This window comes from Impatiens glandulifera, chromosome 3 (assembly GCF_907164915.1).
Source record: "Impatiens glandulifera chromosome 3, dImpGla2.1, whole genome shotgun sequence".
In the NCBI taxonomy this organism is placed as follows: domain Eukaryota; kingdom Viridiplantae; phylum Streptophyta; class Magnoliopsida; order Ericales; family Balsaminaceae; genus Impatiens; species Impatiens glandulifera.
The window spans coordinates 5544818-5564891 of record NC_061864.1 but is presented as its reverse complement, the minus strand read 5'-3'; the positions used below and the strand labels follow the sequence as shown (position 1 = coordinate 5564891).

The window sequence follows — 20074 nt, the reverse complement described above, 5'->3', positions numbered from 1 at the left end:
TTTTATTATTTTTATTTTTATTTTTATTTGTTTCTTATTTCTTTAATATAAATTTATAATATAATACTTAAAAGTGTTTAATAAACCCACAAGGTGGATATCTGAAAGGTCAAAGATGATTACAACATCTCTTAATTAAAAAGTTTATGAATGATCTCATATGAAATATATGGTTTTGAATCAAATTTACTATTAATATTTAAAAATCCAAATTTAATATATATTTATTTTTATTTTCAAAATAAGCGTGATTTCAGACTTTCAGTTGTATCGGTCAAGATATTAAGGAATGACATAGTTATGATCTCGTGTCTTGCCCAAACTCCATAGGCCCAAATTTCCAACTCTAAATTATTTTAACATATTTTTTTTTTTTAGCAAAAATAAGTTGATCTTATTTGAAAATATAATCTAACTGATAGTTAAACAATTATCATTTTTTATTTAAATAGTTAGTTAAAATATTAAAATAACTTTATTTCATTTTTATTATAATTAAATTATTAATTAAAATATTAAAATATTTTATTTTAATTATTAATATTTATAAAAAATAATTTATTATCTTTGATAAGATTTAAAAATATCTGAACTTATTAATGTATCATATTTTTTATCTCAGTATTGTGATAATGACCTTTTCACAAATAATTATGATAATTTATTATTAATGTACTAACTTTATTTATACAAATAATAATTAATAAATGGAAAAATATGATTTATTTAGAAAAAAGGGAAAATCAGATAATTACAGGCAAATAAAAAGAGAAAAAATATATATATTAAATTTTTTTAATATAAGTTTTTATTTATTTACAAATAAATATTTCATTTTAATCAACTATTCATATTCTGATTGATATCAATAGTTTCGTAAATTCTTAAATTTAATCTTGACACTCAAACAAAAAAATGGAATATGTTTAATAAAAATAAACAATTTATTAAATTATATTGGAAATTTTAGTAGTCAACCAAAAGTTAAGTGATATAAAACATAGTTTATTTAAATTGTTAAGCATTAATAAATTCATAAAATAAAAAAATTATTAAAATTTGTAAAATTTACTTAAAATATTACAAAAAAAAATTATACATATAATTAAATATAAAATAATTTTAAAAAACAATAATAATAAAAATGACACTACATAAGTTATAATTATAAAAGAAATTACGCATGTTAATTTATTTGAATATCTACTAAAAAAATATATTTAAATATAAAATTATTTTTTCATGTAAAATTTTAAGATTAAAAATTTTAAATCATTAATTTTTTTTTTTAAATGGTAAAATTTAATAATTCAATCAAGATTTTAACTGAATTGGATATCGGCACAACCATGTGCCAAATTCTAATGGTCATCTCATCACTTTGTTTGATAAGATGATAATCTCTTGTTTCTACATTGGTCTTGTTTTTCACATTTTAATATTATTTAAGTCTTTACAAGAATTTAGAATGATGTGATAATGTTTTTAGTGGGTTATATAGATTTTTTATGGAGTTGTAATTTTAATAGTTTTTGTTTGTCTTCACTTTCTTGTAAATTTGTGTTTGTTTTTATATACTTTTTTTTTAATTTATAAATTTAATACATGTTATTATTACTTGAACTAAATGTGCATTAACAATGTTGAAGTCTCCTTCATAAATATGTTGGAGCTTTCTTAATGTAGGCATAAAGGTTCAGATATAAAATATATGAAAATTTAATTTAATTATAGATAAATAAAAATATTAATTTTTATGAGTATTTCTATATTTTGAAATTTTTTTTTTATTAATTTCTTAAAATAAAATTAGAGATATTTGACATTTGATTTGAGAATAAACAAGAACATATACATTTGTAGCTCAAGATTTCAGTTCATATTATGAAGGATTTGATTTAATTAAAATTTATGAGTCTTCATGCCAATATTTGTTGGATGAAGATAAGATAAACTATTGTTTTTTTGATTCCACATAGAATAAATATAATAAAATAAAAGTATTAAAAAATACTAATAATTATTAGATAAATTACATGTATTTACAATCTCATAAAAACTATCTCTATTTTACCTAAATTTTGATTTCTGAATTATGTGCAATTACAGTTGTGTTTTGCGATGATGATTAAGTATCCAATCACCAAATATCGTTGATCTAATTCCTTGATTTATGTAAAAAAAAAAATTATTTGTTTATTTTGATACTATATTGTTCAGTGATTAACTGAATTGATCAAAAATATTCATAAGCAAATTTTAAATTATTTTGGTTGAACTTGTTAATTTTATTATTACTTTTCGTTTTCTCTACACAAAATGCAACATATTTGTTTGATTGAGATGTCTTAACAAGACATTAGCAAAGAGAAGTTAATGTTTCGGTTTAAACTGGTTAGGTTCATCTTATATTGGTCAATTTTATCCGGCACTGTCAACTTTAGTCAATACAATTTTTTTTTTTTTTTTTTCTTATCTTAAAAAAAGTTATATTTTTAGTTTAATAAATTAATACATTTTAAATTATATCATAAACCAATTAGAAAAGTTTTATTTTAAATATTTCATTTATTTTTATTTAATTTTTATATATTTCAAAACAAACTTAACACTTACCGCCCATCTTGACCAACTCTTAACCATCCATTATTTTTTTCCAAAAAAAATTAACTAGTTACCATGTTAGTCTCTCTTAAAATAAGTTAATTAATATTTTAATAAATTATTAATTAAAATATTAAAAGAACATTTTTTTATTTGTTATAATATTTAAAAGGTAAAAAATCATTTTTGATTCATTACCTTTTATGAAAATCTAAAAAAAAAAGACGATCTAAATTTATTATACATGAAAATTTAATATGATCTTATAATCATCTCATATATATATATATATATATTAAAAATTATTAAATATCAATCCATAATTGTTAATATAAATAATACATTTCATTCTTTTAAATAAAAAAATGATTAATATGAATAAATTACTTTATTTTCTCTCAAAAGTTATTATAATATATTTTTGTTGGAATGTTATTAATTACTTTAAATTTATTATTAGTGTGCTATTTCTTTTATATAATATTTGTGATAATTTACCGTTTAAAAAATAGTTAGGGATAATTTTATATTAATATAATATTTTTTTTTATATATTATGATAATTCATTATAATAACTTTTCAGATTTATTATTAATGTAATAGCCTTTTCTAATAAAGAAATAGCTAGTAAAGTAAAAAAATATAATAAAATAATATTATTTACTTAAAATGAAAAAATATAATAATTATAATAAAAAAGAAGGAAAAAAAATAAATATTTTAGGATTCTGGGAATCAAGAGAGATGGGCTTGTAAAACTGGGCTAAGCCTTTGAGGCCCAAATAGTGGCTTTGATTCGAAAAGGTCATTCATCTCTCTCTTCTATTTATTTGTAAGCGCCGGTTTCACTTTCTCTCTGCCTCTTCTTCTTCTCTACACTGAATCGATTTTCCTCTTTCTTTAGCGATCTAATGGCGGAGGAAAATCAACAACGTGCTACCGGTGTGGTGAAGTGGTTCAATGACCAGAAGGGGTTCGGATTCATAACTCCCGAAGACGGAAGCGAGGATTTGTTCGTTCATCAATCCTCGATTCAGTCCGAGGGTTTCCGTAGCCTCATGGAAGGCGAGTCCGTGGAGTTTATTGTCAATTTGGGTGACGATGGTCGCACCAAGGCTGTTGAGGTCACAGGCCCCAACGGAGTACCCGTTAAGGGTAATTCCCGTGGAGGAGGAGGCGGTGGCGGCCGTGGAGGCGGCGGTGGTTATGGATACAACTCTGGCGGCGGCGGTGGTGGTTATGGATACAACGATAGGGGTGGAAGTCGTGGAGGAGATTATGGAAGTCGTGGAGGGTATGGTGGAGGCGGCGGTGGAAATGGTTGTTTTAGCTGTGGAGAGGAGGGTCATATGGCTAGGGATTGTAGCCAGGGAGGTGGCGGACGTGGTGGTGGTGGACGCGGTGGAGGCCGTGGAGGTGGTGGACGCGGTGGAGGCGGCGGTGGTGGCTGCTATAACTGTGGAGGTGATGGTCATTTTGCAAGGGAATGCCCTAATGCTGCTCGTTGAATAAACGAGAATTAGGGTTTCAGAAAACACCGCCAATAAAAATCATTTCTTCGTAGAACATTTTTATTTTATCTTCTTTTTGTTTGTTGGTCTGTCTGTCTATCTCGGCGGTGGCGGCGGCGTCGTTTTCAGGCAACACTACTCTCTCTTTCTCTCTTTATTTAGGGTTTAAGTAAGTAGTTGGTCCTTTTGGATGTTTTGTTTTTGTCTTTCTTTTTGGTTATGGATTGTGATTTGATCTTTAAACTTATATTCATCTTATCTTGACAATCAATTATGCTGTTTGCTGCTCTACTGTTATGAATCAAATCATTGAATGCAACTATCTTTCTTTTATGGTTTTTGAAATCTGAATGAATATATAACCTGTATTATTGATTGATTGATTCAGTTCCATCTTTTCGAATTCTTCACTGCCTTTGATTTCTGGTTTGCATTCTGAAAAGCTTGTCTCTTTTGTTTCTTTCGAGCTTCTTTCTCTGCCTGGTAATATAATCAAATATAACATGAACTTCATATTCATCTCTCCTTCATAAGCTGACAATGAAGAACATTGTTAAAGAAATTCTTGCCTTTGACATCTTCGATTTGGGTTTTGAAGACGATGTCTTCTCCTCAAGCTCTTCTTCTCTTTCCATCTCCTTCTCCCTTGCCTCAATATTCTTCTCCAGGTAATACTGTCAAGAATCAAGTTTAGTATTTTAGTAAATTATTCTCAAGGTATTATGATAGAAGAAAACTTGCTTACAAACATACATTATAATCACCAGCATAATCCTGTAGGTTTCCATCCTTAACCTCCATCACTCTGTTAACTATCTGCTTTATGAAGTATCGATCATGAGAAACTGTAACCACAGTCCCCTTGTATTCACTTAAGGCTTCCTGATAAAACAATATACAGTTTACATCATCATCATTTGAGCAAGTAGAAGAAATCAGAAACAGACCTCAAGCATCTCTTTGGATGGTATATCCAAGTGGTTAGTGGGCTCATCCAAAACAAGCATGGTTGATGGTTTCACCATGAATTTACAAAAGGCAAGACGAGCCTAAACAAAACCAACAGAACCATACCAATCAATTTTAACATAAGCTGTGTGTTACGACTTTCTAAGCATTTATCTTTACCTTTTCGCCACCACTAAGTTGCGAGATCTTCCTATCAAGCATATCAGATTTGAAATTACATCGCCCAAGTAACCCTTTTATATCGTCAAGCCTCCAGTCCTCAGCCACTTCTGCCACGGTCTCTAGCACTGTTTTCTCTAAATCAAGAGCTTCGGCCTAACAGTTTAAAAAGGTTTCAAAACAATCATCCCAGCAAAGTAAAAACTTAATTATCAACAGTTTGGCTAATGGATCTGATTCTGACCTGATTTTGTTCAAAATAATTTGGCAAAACATTATGCTCCCCAAGCAGAACTTCCCCACCATTTGGCTTTTCTAAACCCATGATAAGCTTCAGCAAACTACTCTTCCCACAACCATTTGGACCAATAATGGCTATTTTCTCACCCCTTTCTATTATAGCATTAGCCTTCTTAAACAGAACCTAACAATGTTAGTAGAGACACAAACCATCAGTTACAACTATATATGGTACATATTTGTTTGTTGTAAATATCTATCTGTTTACCTTATCCTCGTATCCAAAATCGAGATTCTTAATCGTAACAACTGATTTCCCACTTATTCCACGTTCTGGGAATCTAATCTTCATTTGCTTCCGTATAAAAGGCTTCTCAATTTGATCCTCTTCCTGAAGCTTTTCAAGCTTCTGCAGTTGGATTAAACAAAACAAATGTTAACTCGGATTCAAACATACATAAAATTTTACTAACCTTACCTTCTCAGCAGTGGATGCACGTCCAGAATTTGCTCCAGCACTTAATCTGCTTATCAAGTCCTTGGTATGCTCAATTTCTTTTTGTTGTTTCTCCCATGCTGCATTCTGGGCTTCGATCCAGGTTGCTTTTGAAATAACATAGTCCGAGTAGTTTCCAGTAAATGTCCTAGATACACCCATATCGGTTTCCACTATCTTTGTGCAGAGCTGATCAAGGAAAGCCCTGTCATGAGATATGATCACCATCGGCACATCTTGTTTGGCAAGATAACCCTCTAGCCACTCAATGGTGTCTAAGTCTAGATGATTTGTAGGTTCATCAAGTAATAATAGATCTGGCTCCTGCACTCAAATGCCATCAAAACCAATAAATGTCTCTGAATTACCCGTAGTTACAGTAATATAAGTTCATACCTGAAGTAAGATTTTTCCAAGTGACATTCTCATCTGCCAGCCACCACTAAATGAAGCAACCAATCTGTCTGAATCTTCTTGAGCAAATCCAAGCTCTGGCATCAACTTATTAATCTTGACATCGATCACATCCAAATCTAGGTCTTGTGCTCGTCTTTGAAGTAAATCTAGTTCATCTAAAAGCCGTCCCATCAGCTCCATATCATCCACCGAACTCCCGATTGCCTTCTGTACCTTCTCTAGTCTCTCGGCTATTTGCATCTCCTCCTTAAACGCACTCAGGAACTCCTCCTTCACCGTTCTAGTCATGGAAACCTCGAACTCCTGACTCAGAAATGAAATTTTCATATTCTCCTTTGCCTTGATCACGTTACCTGAATCAGGTTCTTCCTGGCCTGTTATAATTCTCAGCTGAGTCGTTTTCCCTGCACCATTAACACCAACTAATCCCACTTTTTCGCCCTTTTTAACCTCCCAACTCACATCTTTTAAGATCGTCGTGCCTTTATATGTCTTGCTGATGTTCTCTAACCTAACACCAGAAGATATCGATGATGCACCGGTATTGGACTTCTTATTCGAACGCTTATAATCGCTGCTGTCGACTAATGAATTGTCCGATAGCAACGATTCAATATCTTCCTTCACACTAGTCTCATCAACCGAGGTATCAACCGTAATTGCAGATGATGATTTAGCTGATATCTTAAGACTTACTGATTTTCGAGTCCTGAGAAGATTCTCGCTGTTGTTAACTGCTTTGGTTTGAGTGATTATGGATGTAGAATGGAGACGTGTCCTGATGACGGTCTTCCGGAGGTCAGTGCCGGTGAAGAAAGTTGAACGGAGGTCGACAAGCTGAAGTGTGTTGGCCAAATCCATTTTTGTCCGGCGACGGCGATGAAGTGGTAGAAAAGTCAGCTGGATTGCTTAAGAGTTTCAAGAGATGAATCAGAATATGATCAGATTGGAGAAGAAACCTGAATCCCTGAACTGAAGCTTTCTCACTTTCTCAATCAGCTCTCTGAATTCAGATTCAGCTCTTTGAATTCTCTCTGTAAATTATTTCTTAATTTTATACGTAACTTATATTACTGAAATATGTTTTCAATTTGAATGACAACCATATGTCGACATTATCTTAACATAATAATTTAATTCTTATTTTCTTAATTCATTATTAAAATAACAAAATACTATATATATTTTATATGAATAATTCAATTTTTAACTTGCGTATAAAATAACATAAAATTATTGTGAATTCAATGACTATAAAAAATCTAATAGATCGACGTGGTAATCTCATTAGTTGCAAGTTGTGATCAAATAGGCGATTATTTACGTGGTGTAGATTTTTGGGACATGAATTTTTGCATACTAAATAAATTGATTTATTATGTTTTAATATTATTTATTTGACTTGTAGAAATTGAAAAGTAGAAAGATATCAGATGGCCACTAGTTTTGTGGTGTATAATAAGTATCAAAATCGTGAGATCCATTCACGAAGCGCCACGTGTGAGAAACGCATGATTCAACATTCGCCACGTGTAAAACGAATAATAATATTGTATTAATTTTAGTTTTGTTACGTGTTCTAGGCTTGATCCAGTTAATTTGGACAAGGGTAAGAAAAAAAAACTCTGAAATATGAATGATGTCACTTATAATTTCTCAAATTTTAGGCTTTCACATACAAGTACAATAATTCACAATATTTTCATGCAAGCTTATTGTATTTAATTTAATTTAAACTACATTTATATGAATAGAATATACCACTTTTAATTTCATGAAAAAGAATGTTGATATATTAAATATTATGTGAATTATATACTTAAGGGGTTGTTACTCTAAATTTTGATATTTTGCATGTATTTGATATGCAAGTTATTGTATACTTAAAGTGTTGTTATTCTAAACTAAGAAAATTTTCTTACGATATACACGGATAAAGATAAAAATAAAATAAATTAAAAAAAATTATAATAATGTTTATTCAATGTTTAAAAATATTAAAATAAAACGCTCTCGTTCCACATTTTATTCACTTCGATAAAACAACATATTTTCTCACATATTTCATCACATATTTTTTCCGAATAATCTCTCATTTCGTGACTTTACACTTTCACTTTGTCAATCAAATATTTGATTCATATTTTTTAATAATTAACATCGTGACCTCACACTTTGGTCAATTAAATATTTGATTCATATTTCTTTAACCACTTTCAAATGATACCGGTCTATTATCCCTCGACAAAGCACATCTAATCACATTTGGTTAAAAGTTGTATTTGTTATGTTAGGTTGCAAGTTCGAAACCTACAAATAACATTTTTAAATTTATTTTTAACCGTTTTAAGTTTATGGGCGGGTCAACCCACAATCCGACCCAAGTATTCATTTACTCTCACATAAATATCCAAATTAACCACAACTCTCGACCCGACAATCCGGACACTTTAAAAATTAAGCATCATTTTATATATATATATATATATATATATATATATATATATAGATTAATTAGTTAAAAATTTGAACTTTTATTGTTAAAATGTCTCGCATTTATCAAATTTAGTGTTGAATCTTATATATAAAGTGTTATTAGCCTAGTTGGTTAAAGGGTTGTACTTGTTTTGTTAGGTTGCAAGTTCGAAACCTACAAATAATATTTTTAAATTTATTTTTAACCGTTTTAAGTTTATGGGCGGGTCAACCCACAATCCGACTCAAGTATCCATTTACTCTCACATAAATATCCAAATTAACCACACCTCTATACCCGGAAATCCGGACACTTTAAAAATTAAGCATCATTATATATATAGAGATTAGTTAGTTAAAAATTTGAACTTTTATTGTTAAAACGTCTCGCGTTCATCAAATTTGGTGTTGAAATCTTAAATATAAAGTGTTGTTAGCCTAGTTGATTAAAAAGTTATACTTGTTTTATTAGGTTACAAGTTCGAAATCTACAAATAACATTTTTAAATTTATTTTTACCCGTTTTAAGTTTATGGGCGGGTCAACCCACAATCCGACCCAAGTATTCATTTACTCTCACATATATATCCAAATTAATCACAGTTCTCGACCCGGCAATCCGGACACTTTAAAAATTAAGTATCATTATATATATATATATATTTGATATTTGTGTGTATTTGATAGGCAAGTTATTGTATTTTAAATTGAATTTAAAGTCATGATAAGGAGATAGAAATTAAGTACTTGATTGAATTTCTAAAGGAGGGTTAGAAAATTAAAATACATGTTTTAATAATTTTTTATATAAAATATATATTTTTAGTTAGCCTAAACTTTTATAACATAACTTTAAACTCAATATTTTAATTAACCTAATACTACAATATAATATTATTAAATTTATTTAAAATTTAAAATGAAAAGAGAGTCTTAGAAAAATCAGTCATAAGCTTTTGTATTGAATATATATATATTATTATAAATGAACACATTTTTATGAGAAAAATTAAGCATAAGTTTTATTATTTGAGAAGAATTAGTAATGTATTGATTATGTCTACAGTACACAATGATGTCTAAAAATGAAAATAGAATCTGGGACGGATAGTAATAATATGGCCATTGTTCTTTGTTGCTATTTTAAAAACTTAAATTAAATTAATTTTTTAATTAATTATTTCTCAACAATCATATCACTAATTTCATTAATTAAAATACTAAAACACCCTCTAATTTAAATTATTATTTTATATTTTATTTATATATATCAATACCTTTTAAGTTTTTTTACCAAAAATAATCATTACCTTGCCCATCATTTAATTTTTCTCTATCATGATTTAAAAAAAAAAACAATAACCAAGCAAGACCTATACCTTAATATTCTATTAGAATTGAAGTAATTCAATACCAGCTAGGTAGGGTTTCATATCCATTCCAGCCCTCACATTGGGAAATTGGACGAAATGACCCTAAAAATTGGGTTATTTGCCTCCGTGGTCACCCAATAATAAATTTGATCTGGTGACCACTTTATTTTTTTTAGACGAAATTACCCTTTTCGCGTAACGCGAAGGGACTTCGCGAAACGCGAAGTGAAACAGTGTAAATATATATACTAAAATTTTTTCATTTTCTTCATTTCGTTTCTCTCTCTTCTCTCTCTCCTCTCTCTCCTCTCTCTTCTCTCTCTGTTCTTGTTCGTCGGCGGCGGCGAAACTTCGACAGTGGCGGCGAAGCGACGGCGAGGGCGCCTACGGAAAACAACATCAAATGAAAGATAAGTAAACTTAACCTAACCTGAATCGATTTTCATCATACACATCCATGTTTCAAACCCAAACTCTAACCCTAAATCGTTTAATCTATTCATATTGGTTAATATTTGTTTATATTTGGTTGATATTGGTTGATATTTGTTGGTATTTGTTGATATTGGTTGATATTTGTTGGTATTTGTTGATATTTGTTGATATTTGTTGATATTTGGTTCATTATTCTTCATATTGGTTGATATTTTGGTTCATTATTGTTCATGATGATATTTGCAGCTCATTAGAGTTCCGTTTCAGGGAAGATTCGCGTCTCCCGTCTCGCTAAGCACTTAGCGATTCGTTAAGCACTTAGCGTTACGCAAAGCACTTAACGTTTCGTTAAGCACTTAGCGTAACGCTAAGGCGCGCATATGAAGAGGTTTGACTGGTTATCAAAGAAGAATCTCAGAGCAGGATATTTCTTATGGGCAATGATTGCATATGGATTAGGTATTTGTCACTATCTCTATCATCATACTCACAAATTCACAATCTTGTTGGAAAATTACCAAACATAAAATTAAAAGTGATTTTTCTTCCTTTGGTTATGATCCAGATAGTGTAGTTTTGGTTACTTCATTTGGTTATACTCATTCAGCTTATTTGTACTTTCATAATCAAGATCTTATTGGAAAATTACCAATTATTTTCTCTTATCAAGATCTAAATTATAGTTTTTTCCTTTTTTACTTCATTTGATACCTCATAATTCATGGGTTGTTGTTGTCTATGCAGGCACTTTGTTCACATTGGAAAGAAAACGAGGAGATCTCATAATCATGTGGACTAGAGGAGAACCGGAGAGGCCTTGCCCACACCATCAACTTGAAACCTCTCAATAAAGATCATTCCTAACCACGAATGAGAATACTACTACTAGGCTGATGTAACTCTTAGAACATGTTCTCATTATATATACTTATATAGGTAGTTATATAACCTCTGTAATTTTGTGTCCAACGGTGTCCAAATATGCTTCTTTTTAAAAAGATTTTTTCATAAAAACAATGCTAAACACAAAGATTACATCGACTATATCTAGAGTTGTTATTTGTTAATCTGAAAAAAATACTGAATTCCAATCCAGAATGCTACACCAAGACAAGATGCTAGTAAAATAGCAACAAGAAAATTGAAAGTTTTGTTTAGTAATATAACATATATTTAAAAGTTTGGTTTAAAACATCATTAGGAACACTATGAATAAAGTTTGGTTTAAAACATCATTATGATTGTAATGAAAGTATGCAAAGAAAAAACTTTTAACTTGAAACATTGCATATGATCAAAGTAATTGTATCACAATTCACAACCAATTACAACAATTTATATTAACAAGTGCAATAGTTAGTTCCACCCTTTAAATTACTAGCAATATTGATGTCCCTTCACCATCTTAATGATAAAACCTGCCACATTTCCTTCTGCCATTGCTGTCCAATAATGACCAAAATGCATTTGTGTCTTTAGCATGTGTACTAGGAGCAGCAGCAGCAGCAGCAGCCGATGTTGTAGGTGAAACAACTTCCCATTCTACTCCACGAAGTGCGTTCGATTCCACCTCATTATTTGCCATTTATCGAGGCTTGAAGAGAACTCTAGATATAAGACCCCATAGAAAACAAAGAGAGTGACATATAAGATCTCAAAATGGTTTAGTACATATAACAATCTGAACAAAGATACAATTCAATCATGCAAGAAAGCACAAGATTTCCCTATAAAACATACCACTTGAAGCTTTCCATCTCTCTAAAGAGGAAAGTAAGACATCATCTAAAGCATAAGAAAAAAAACTGGTAAGGTATTAGTTGAAGAAACAATTAAAGGAACCACATTTATTTCATAATCTGGACCTTCCTCAGGTTTCAACTGACACATTAATTGAATAAACAATATTTCAATCCAGACTCTGCTTTTGGCCATAAAAGTCAGCATAAGATTTAGCTAAAACTGCAGATCGGGGTAAATAGATGTGATTGATGATTAAGAAAGAAACGAGAAGGTCTTAGCGAAACGCTAAGGCTTAGCGAAACGCTAAGGCTTAGCGAAACGCTAAGTCTCATCGTGGTGCAGATGCAGATTCAAAAACAAAAACAGTGATTCGAAAATGCAGATGTGAAGATGATAAACGAACAACAAAAATATGAAGATATGAAACTTGAAGAGAATAAACGTACCAAGTGGGATGCTCGTGCTCGTCGTGGTGCTCGTCGTGGTGCTCATCGTCGCCGCAGAAGCCGCCTCCTATAGAGAGAAGGAGGAGAAGAGGGGAGAAGAGAGAGAAGAAGAAGAAAAGAAATGAAAAAAAGATGGCCGGATTTTATTATATATTAAGGGTATTCTGGACTTTTCACAGCGTCTCACTTCGCGAAACGCGAAGTCCCTTCGCGTTACGCGAAAAGGGTAAATTCGTCAAAAAAAAAATAAGTGGTCATCAGATCAATTTCAATTATCTGGTGACCACGGAGGCAATTTCCCTTATTTGTAGGGTCATTTCGTCCAATTTCCCCTCACATTTGGGTTGTCCTAGTAAAAAAATATTTTTTAAAATATATAATGACTTAATTATCTATAAATAATAGTTGATTTTTTAAGTTTCTAAACATATAAATAAATAAATATAGTCTAGTGGGCCTAAAAGTATAGGTATTAACCAATTAGATGGATCTGTCATTTGACTCATATGATATCCTATAAGTTCTGGGCTTATCCAGCCAGCCCGATTCTTATTGATACCTAGTATTAATCTTGTAATTTTTTTTTTTTAATTTCTTGTTCATCCTCTCTATTTTCTTTGTATTTGTTTGCATCATTTTATTTGAACATCTACTTTAAATTAAATAAAATAAACTTCATAAAAAAAAATCATTTACCAAAATATGATACCATAACAATTTTCCAATAATTTTGTAATAATAAAATGTTTCAATTTAGAATAATTATATTTGTTCAAAAATAACAAAAATTGAAGTAAAATTGAGTTTGAACAAACAAATATTATTGAATGCGTGAATATCTACCTAAAAAAGATATTTATTTATAATTGAACTATACAATATAATTACATATTATAAATCTATACAGTTAATTTGGTATACATCTATATATATATATATATAATGATGTTTAATTTTTAAAGTGTCTGGAATGCCGGGTCGAGAGCTTTGGTTAATTTATATATATGTGAGAGTAAATTGATACTTGGGTCGGATTGTAGATTGACCCGCCCATAAACTTAAAACGGTTAAAAATAAAATTAAAAATGCTATAGGTATGGTTCGAACTTGCAACCTAACAAAAGAAGTACAACCTTTTAAGCAACTAGGCTAACAACACTTTATATTTTAAATTCAACCCAAAATTTGATAAACGCGTGACATTTTAATAATATAAGTTCAACTTTTTAACTAACTAATATATATATATATATATATATATATATATATATATATATATATATATAATGATACTTAATTTTTAAAGTGTCCGGATTGCCGGGTCGAGAGCTGTGGTCAATTTGAATATATGTGAGAGTAAATGGATACTTGAGTCGGATTGTGGGTTGACCGCCCATAAACTTAAAACGGTTAAAAATAAAATTAAAAATGCTATAGGTATGATTTGAACTTGCAACCTAACAAAAACAAGTACAACCTTTTAACCAACTAAACTAATAACACTTTATATTTTAAATTCAACCTAAAATTTGATAAAAACCTGACATTTTAACAATATAAGTTAAACTTTTTAACTAATATATATATATATATAATGATACTTAATTTTTAAAGTGTCGGGATTGCCGGGTCGAGAGATGTGGTTAATTTGGATATATGTGAGAGTAAATGGATATTTGGGTCGGATTGTGGGTTGACCCGCCTATAAAATTTTTACCGTAATATTTTTTTTACTGTTTTTTATATTATTATTCGTACAAAAATGCTAATTAGTATTAATTATTCTATGTCAAATGTCAATATATAACTAAAAAATGAATATCAGTCTATTAATATTAAATTAGAAATTTATACTAACAAAATAAATAAATAAATAAATAAATAAATAATTAGAGTTTATAGAGAGACAATAATAGACTCCAATTTCAACGATTTGATCTCTCCGACCATCAGGCGCCATGGAGGAAAAAACCTCGGACGCCGCCGCCTCCTCCTCCTCGGCGCAGCTGTCTTCGTCCCAACTTGTTCCAAATCTCCCCGACGACGTCGCCATCCAATGCCTAGCGAGGATTCCTTACTCTTACCATTTCTCCCTTTCCCTCGTCTCCAAATCCTGGCGTGCCGCCTTCAAATCTCCCCTCCTTTTCGCCAACCGATTGCTTCTCAACTGCACCCAGAACTTCCTCTACCTTAATCTTCGGATCAACTCCTCCTTCACCTGGTATCTTCTCGCTCTCAACCACCCATCAAATCATTCCAAACCTAGATCACTAATTCCACTCCCTCCTCTTCCATCCCAACCGATCGGTGCCGCCTTCACCATCTTGGCCCCCAAGATCTATCTACTGGGCGGTTCGATCAACGATATTCCCTCAAACAGTGTTTGGATTTTCGACTGCCGATTCCGGAGATGGGAAATGGGCCCAAAGATGCGTGTCGGTAGAGAATTCGCCGCCGCAGGCGTCGTGAACGGGAAGATATACGTGATGGGTGGCTGCGTTGTTGATAATTGGTCCCGATCGATGAATTGGTCGGAGGTTTTCGATCCTGCAACTGGGTCATGGTCAGCTGTCCCTAGTCCTATAGAAATTAGGGATAAGTGGATGCATGGAAATGCAGTTATTCGTGACAAGATATATGCTATGGCAGATAGGGGTGGCGTTGTGTATGATGCTGCTGCTGGGCAGTGGAGTGATGTTCCAAAGAGGCTTGATTTGGGATGGAGAGGAAGAGCTGCTGTGGTTGGAGGGGTTTTGTATTGCTATGACTATTTGGGGAAGATTAGAGGGTATGATGTGGATGAAAACAAATGGAAGGAGTTGAAAGGAATGGAGAAAGGCTTGCCAAAGTTCTTGTGTGGTGCTACAATGGTGAACATGGGAGATAGGTTATGTGTTGTTTGGGAAGGAAAGAATAATGGTAAAGAGATGGATATATTTTGTGCAGAGATTGATGTGTGTAGAGATACCAATGGGGGATTGAATGGTTCTATCGCTTGGTGTGATGTGATTCTTTCGGTTCCAAAGAGGTCTACCATTGTTCATTCTATGGCGGTTGGAGTATGAAAATTCCTTAATCTAGCTATTCTGGCTGAGACCAGCAAAACTAGATTCAATGCTTATCCCTCATTTGAATCCAGATGTCTCCACAACTAGACTCAATGTTAATCCCTCATTTGAATCCAGATGTCTCTACAACTCGATTCAATGTAAATCCCTCATTTCAATCTAGATGCTCGAGATGAGAATCGAGTTTGAGAGCAAGGGTGGTAAGTTATTCAATTCAAGTATTTTTGTCATCTTAGCTATATACAGGATTGCCATATGCTATTGCTTTACTTCAATGTAATATGTTTTGGCCAATGTTTATTTGACATTAATAGTTAAGGATTATTATTTTCTTATGTTTGGGGGGTTAAAATTGTATTATATTTTTTCTTGAAAATTTTACTATGAATGTGGGATGATATGTTCCTGATTTGGGTTAATTGTTTGTTAAAACTTGTTTTTATCAATGTTAGTTAATTCATGTTAATTTGTTTCTGGTCTTTCTTTATTTAAAAAACAAATCATTATGTCCTCTTACAATTAGCTATATGTAGCATATTCTTACAAATTTATTAATTAATTAAATAATATTAATAAATCATTTCATTCTTTCTACTTTCATATCTTCTCTTCTTCTTTTTCTATTTTCCTCTACAATCTTATCTTTCTTCCTCTTATTATTTCCTCTCTTTCTTGTATACACTAGTCCAATAAATTTGTAAAGAAAGGTAGATGAATCAAAGAATTACTTAATAATTTATTAGATGATAAATTAGGATAACAAGTGCTCAAAATATCAGCGATGGAAGTAAGCATTTGAGAGAAAGTTATTAAAAAAACACAGGTTAGTATCTAAATGCATATATTTTCTTGAAAAATCATGGACTGAATCTAAATTGAATTTTATATTTACTTGATCTAAATAATTTAGACAATGTATTTTGGATGATGTTAGTTGTATCCCATGGATTAAATTCCATAGTAATATCTCTGGACTGAGCTTCAGTCTTTTGTATTGGATGACTATTAGTTGTTGCTTGATCTAAACTAATGGATTACTTATTTAGCAAAATGATAGGTTGTTGATGTACTAGATTGAGGATGAAAATGTGATGTTTTAAATTTCTTATATTTAGCTTCTCTAATTGCTCAGCATGATCTATAAGATGATTTAGAATATGAAAAACAGGTATGATTAAGAAATTTATTTGCTCGAGTACTTCCAGATCTTCAAGTCTTTGGTTATCAAAATGTCATAAATCTTCTTCAAACTCGTTATGTTCATGCATTGTTCTAAATTTACAACCGTATCAAGTCATTCATTCTTAGTGGACATGCAATTTTCATCAACGAACTCTACATTATTCGTCACGCAACTCATGACAAGAATTGATTTTCAATAATAAACTCCACATTTATTCCTCACACAACTCATGACAAAGATTCTTCTAAAGGCATTCCCCAATCCCTAAGGTTCTATTATTGCTTACACAAACTATATTATCTTTATTGTCTTCATTGATGAAACACACTCAAGGACATGACAACACACCCAAAGACAATTTCATATTTTCTTTGGTGGCAAAACGTGATGTTTCTTTCCAGAGAAAAATGTCAACAGCAAACTTAGTTCTATTTTTTTTTTTTTTGATAATTTCATGTCTAACTTTAGATTTCAGTTAACTTATTTTTAATACTTTCATTTTTAACTTCAGATTTCAGTTAATTAAGGGCTTGTTTTAAGAAAGGTTTTTTTTAGGTTTTATCTGGATTTTTTTCTTAAAAACTCTTGTTTAATAAAAATTATGAAAAAATAAATTTAAGACTAATTTACCCTTTGAGTTTAGATGATATGGTTTAAGTAAGAATGACGGTAATTAGATTAGATTATTGATATAATGTTTGAGTTTTGGGATAAAATTGGACTTTATTCCAATAACCAAACATCAAACAAGCTCTACGGAGGATAATAAAAATCAAATTTACAAAAATTAAAGAGAAACGATTGGTTTTAAATGGATCAAAGAGATCCTGGATCGAGAAAGATGTGTCAACGAGGAAGAAAGTTGAATCTAATTTGTTTTTGCAATTTTTTAATTTATGTTTTTTTTATAATAACTATAATTTATGTGAACTTTTTAATAATTCATAATTCAAACTCTTATTAATATGTACTCTTTAGCCATTTTTTTTTATGGTTTTTCAGTAATAAATGTTTTGATAGGTTTCTAAGTTCATGAGCTTGTTGAATTTGATTTTTTTTTTTTTAATTTCAACTTTATTTCACTCAATATATTTTTTCAGGTAAATTATGTTAATTTTAATAATATTCAAATTCAACCATAAAACTGGACATCTTCTTAATCCTACACAAACTGGGCTCCTGCACAAACTGGGTCATTTATGTCGTGTCAATTATTTATATATTGTTTTGAATACTAAATTTTGTCTAATTAGTAATTGTAAAAAATAAATATTATTTATTTATTTTGTTTTATTTTGTAATATAATTTTAAAGTAGATGATAATTTTTTATATATAATATATTTTTGAAACAAAATAAGATCTGACAACCTTACCTTTATTACAAATCCGAGGGGCTTACTGGTTTTAGAAGTGAGAATTGCACAACAATTCCTTATTTAAACACCACATTGAGGAGGAAAGTAATTGGTCACCACATTGAGGAGTAAAGTAATTGGTCACAATAGTTTAGTAGCAGAGATGTTACCTTAGATAAGATAATCAGTTGGGCAATCTGATATCCATATTTTATAATTAGAGCAAAATTTCAAAAATAAAATAAAATTAGAAAATTACACAAATCATGAAATGTTTTTTTATAATAATTTAAGCACTGGCTTAAGTTTTTCTATGATTGAAAAAAAAATTAATAATATAAACCACTATTTTTTTGGTTAAGTATTGTCTGTTATTGTTAATTATTATACTTTTATTCTCTGTTATGGTAATTATTGTTTTAATACATATTAAAATTTAATAGATGATATTGATGTTTTTTTGGATTAAGATTATTTAATTAATTTTATTTCAAATTTAAATTTTGAAAAAATAAAATATTTGTATTAATATATAAATGAAATTAAAAGTAAAAATAAAAAAAAAAGTATTTTAATAAATAATTTTATTAGTGTGATTGTATGATTGACTAAAATATATTTGAGAGAATTGAATAGTCATTTGAAAATTATTTAACATATACAATATACAATAAGCATAATTTGAAATAAAATATATCATAAATTTGAAATAAAAATGATCAAATTAAGCGCATCGTTAACTCATTCTATTAAATTGAAACATTTATCAAATTTATTATATTAAATTGAAACATTTATCAAATTTATTATATTAAATTGAAACATTTATCAAATTTATTATATTAATATTTTTTCTTAATCATCGCAATCAGAAATCTTAATGATTTCAACCAATTCTTATTTATCACAAAATTGTAAACCTGATCACATCTGATTTTGTCATAATTCGGGTTTTTTTCCCGTAATTTTAGGTTTGAATATTTGAATCGACGTGACATGTAGAAGTTTTTTATAAACGTATAACTTTTGTGCCTCAATATAGCTCAATATAACACGACACAAATAATGCATGTTGGATACCTTCTGTGCATTATAAAAGAATATTCGTGCAATACTTATTATTTATATGTTTAGATTTAAACAATATTTGCCCTCACAACATTTGTTGAATGGATTTTAAAAATAATATAAATTTGTAATATTCGGATAAGTTTGTCAATTTTACTAAAATTTAAAAAAAGAAATTTATTTTGGACATAGGTGACATTTACTCATATGAGACTACTAGTATTTCAAAATTATTTAAATTTCTTATACTTTTTTAATGTTTAATAAAAGAAATAGTGTTTCAAATTTTATTGTTGAAAAAAATATAAGTATAAGAATTGTGGATATGAATTTGATATTTGTTGTAGTGTTTTCATGAGTGTCTCAATCACCATTATTTACAATTGTAAAAATGAATATAATTTTTTTTTAGTTTGGTATGCAAATTATGACTGTTATGTTATTATTTTTTTCTGAACGTAATTTTTTTTTGTACGATGATAAAAAAACTACAAAATGTTCTTATTAACAAAATGCAAATTTTCAAAAA

The 20074-nt window shown here is 29.9% G+C and overlaps 3 protein-coding genes and 1 long non-coding RNA gene across 4 annotated transcripts; 3 read left to right on the top strand and 1 right to left on the bottom strand.

Moving 5' to 3' along the window:
- The first annotated feature begins 3434 nt into the window (after window positions 1–3434).
- Window positions 3435–4394, top strand: LOC124933029 (glycine-rich protein 2-like). Its single transcript, XM_047473751.1, has one exon. The coding sequence runs from the start codon at window positions 3517–3519 to the stop codon at window positions 4111–4113; it is 597 nt and encodes a 198-aa protein (XP_047329707.1). The 5' UTR covers window positions 3435–3516; the 3' UTR covers window positions 4114–4394.
- On the bottom strand, window positions 4321–7412 carry LOC124933030 (ABC transporter F family member 5-like). Its single transcript, XM_047473752.1, has 9 exons — window positions 6377–7412; window positions 5963–6304; window positions 5753–5893; window positions 5489–5668; window positions 5245–5400; window positions 5064–5165; window positions 4870–4998; window positions 4686–4790; window positions 4321–4596 (listed from the first exon to the last, which is right to left on the bottom strand). Exons 1-9 carry the CDS (start codon window positions 7256–7258, stop codon window positions 4501–4503), a joined length of 2133 nt encoding a protein of 710 aa, XP_047329708.1. The 5' UTR covers window positions 7259–7412; the 3' UTR covers window positions 4321–4500.
- Window positions 7413–10916: 3504 nt separating this feature from the next.
- On the top strand, window positions 10917–11775 carry LOC124928856. Its single transcript, XR_007098608.1, has 2 exons — window positions 10917–11139; window positions 11425–11775. It is a non-coding gene; the product is annotated as an uncharacterized LOC124928856 (long non-coding RNA).
- A 3009-nt stretch (window positions 11776–14784) lies between these two features.
- Window positions 14785–16272, top strand: LOC124931020 (F-box/kelch-repeat protein SKIP6). Its single transcript, XM_047471404.1, has one exon. The coding sequence runs from the start codon at window positions 14828–14830 to the stop codon at window positions 15932–15934; it is 1107 nt and encodes a 368-aa protein (XP_047327360.1). The 5' UTR covers window positions 14785–14827; the 3' UTR covers window positions 15935–16272.
- Window positions 16273–20074: the final 3802 nt, after the last annotated feature.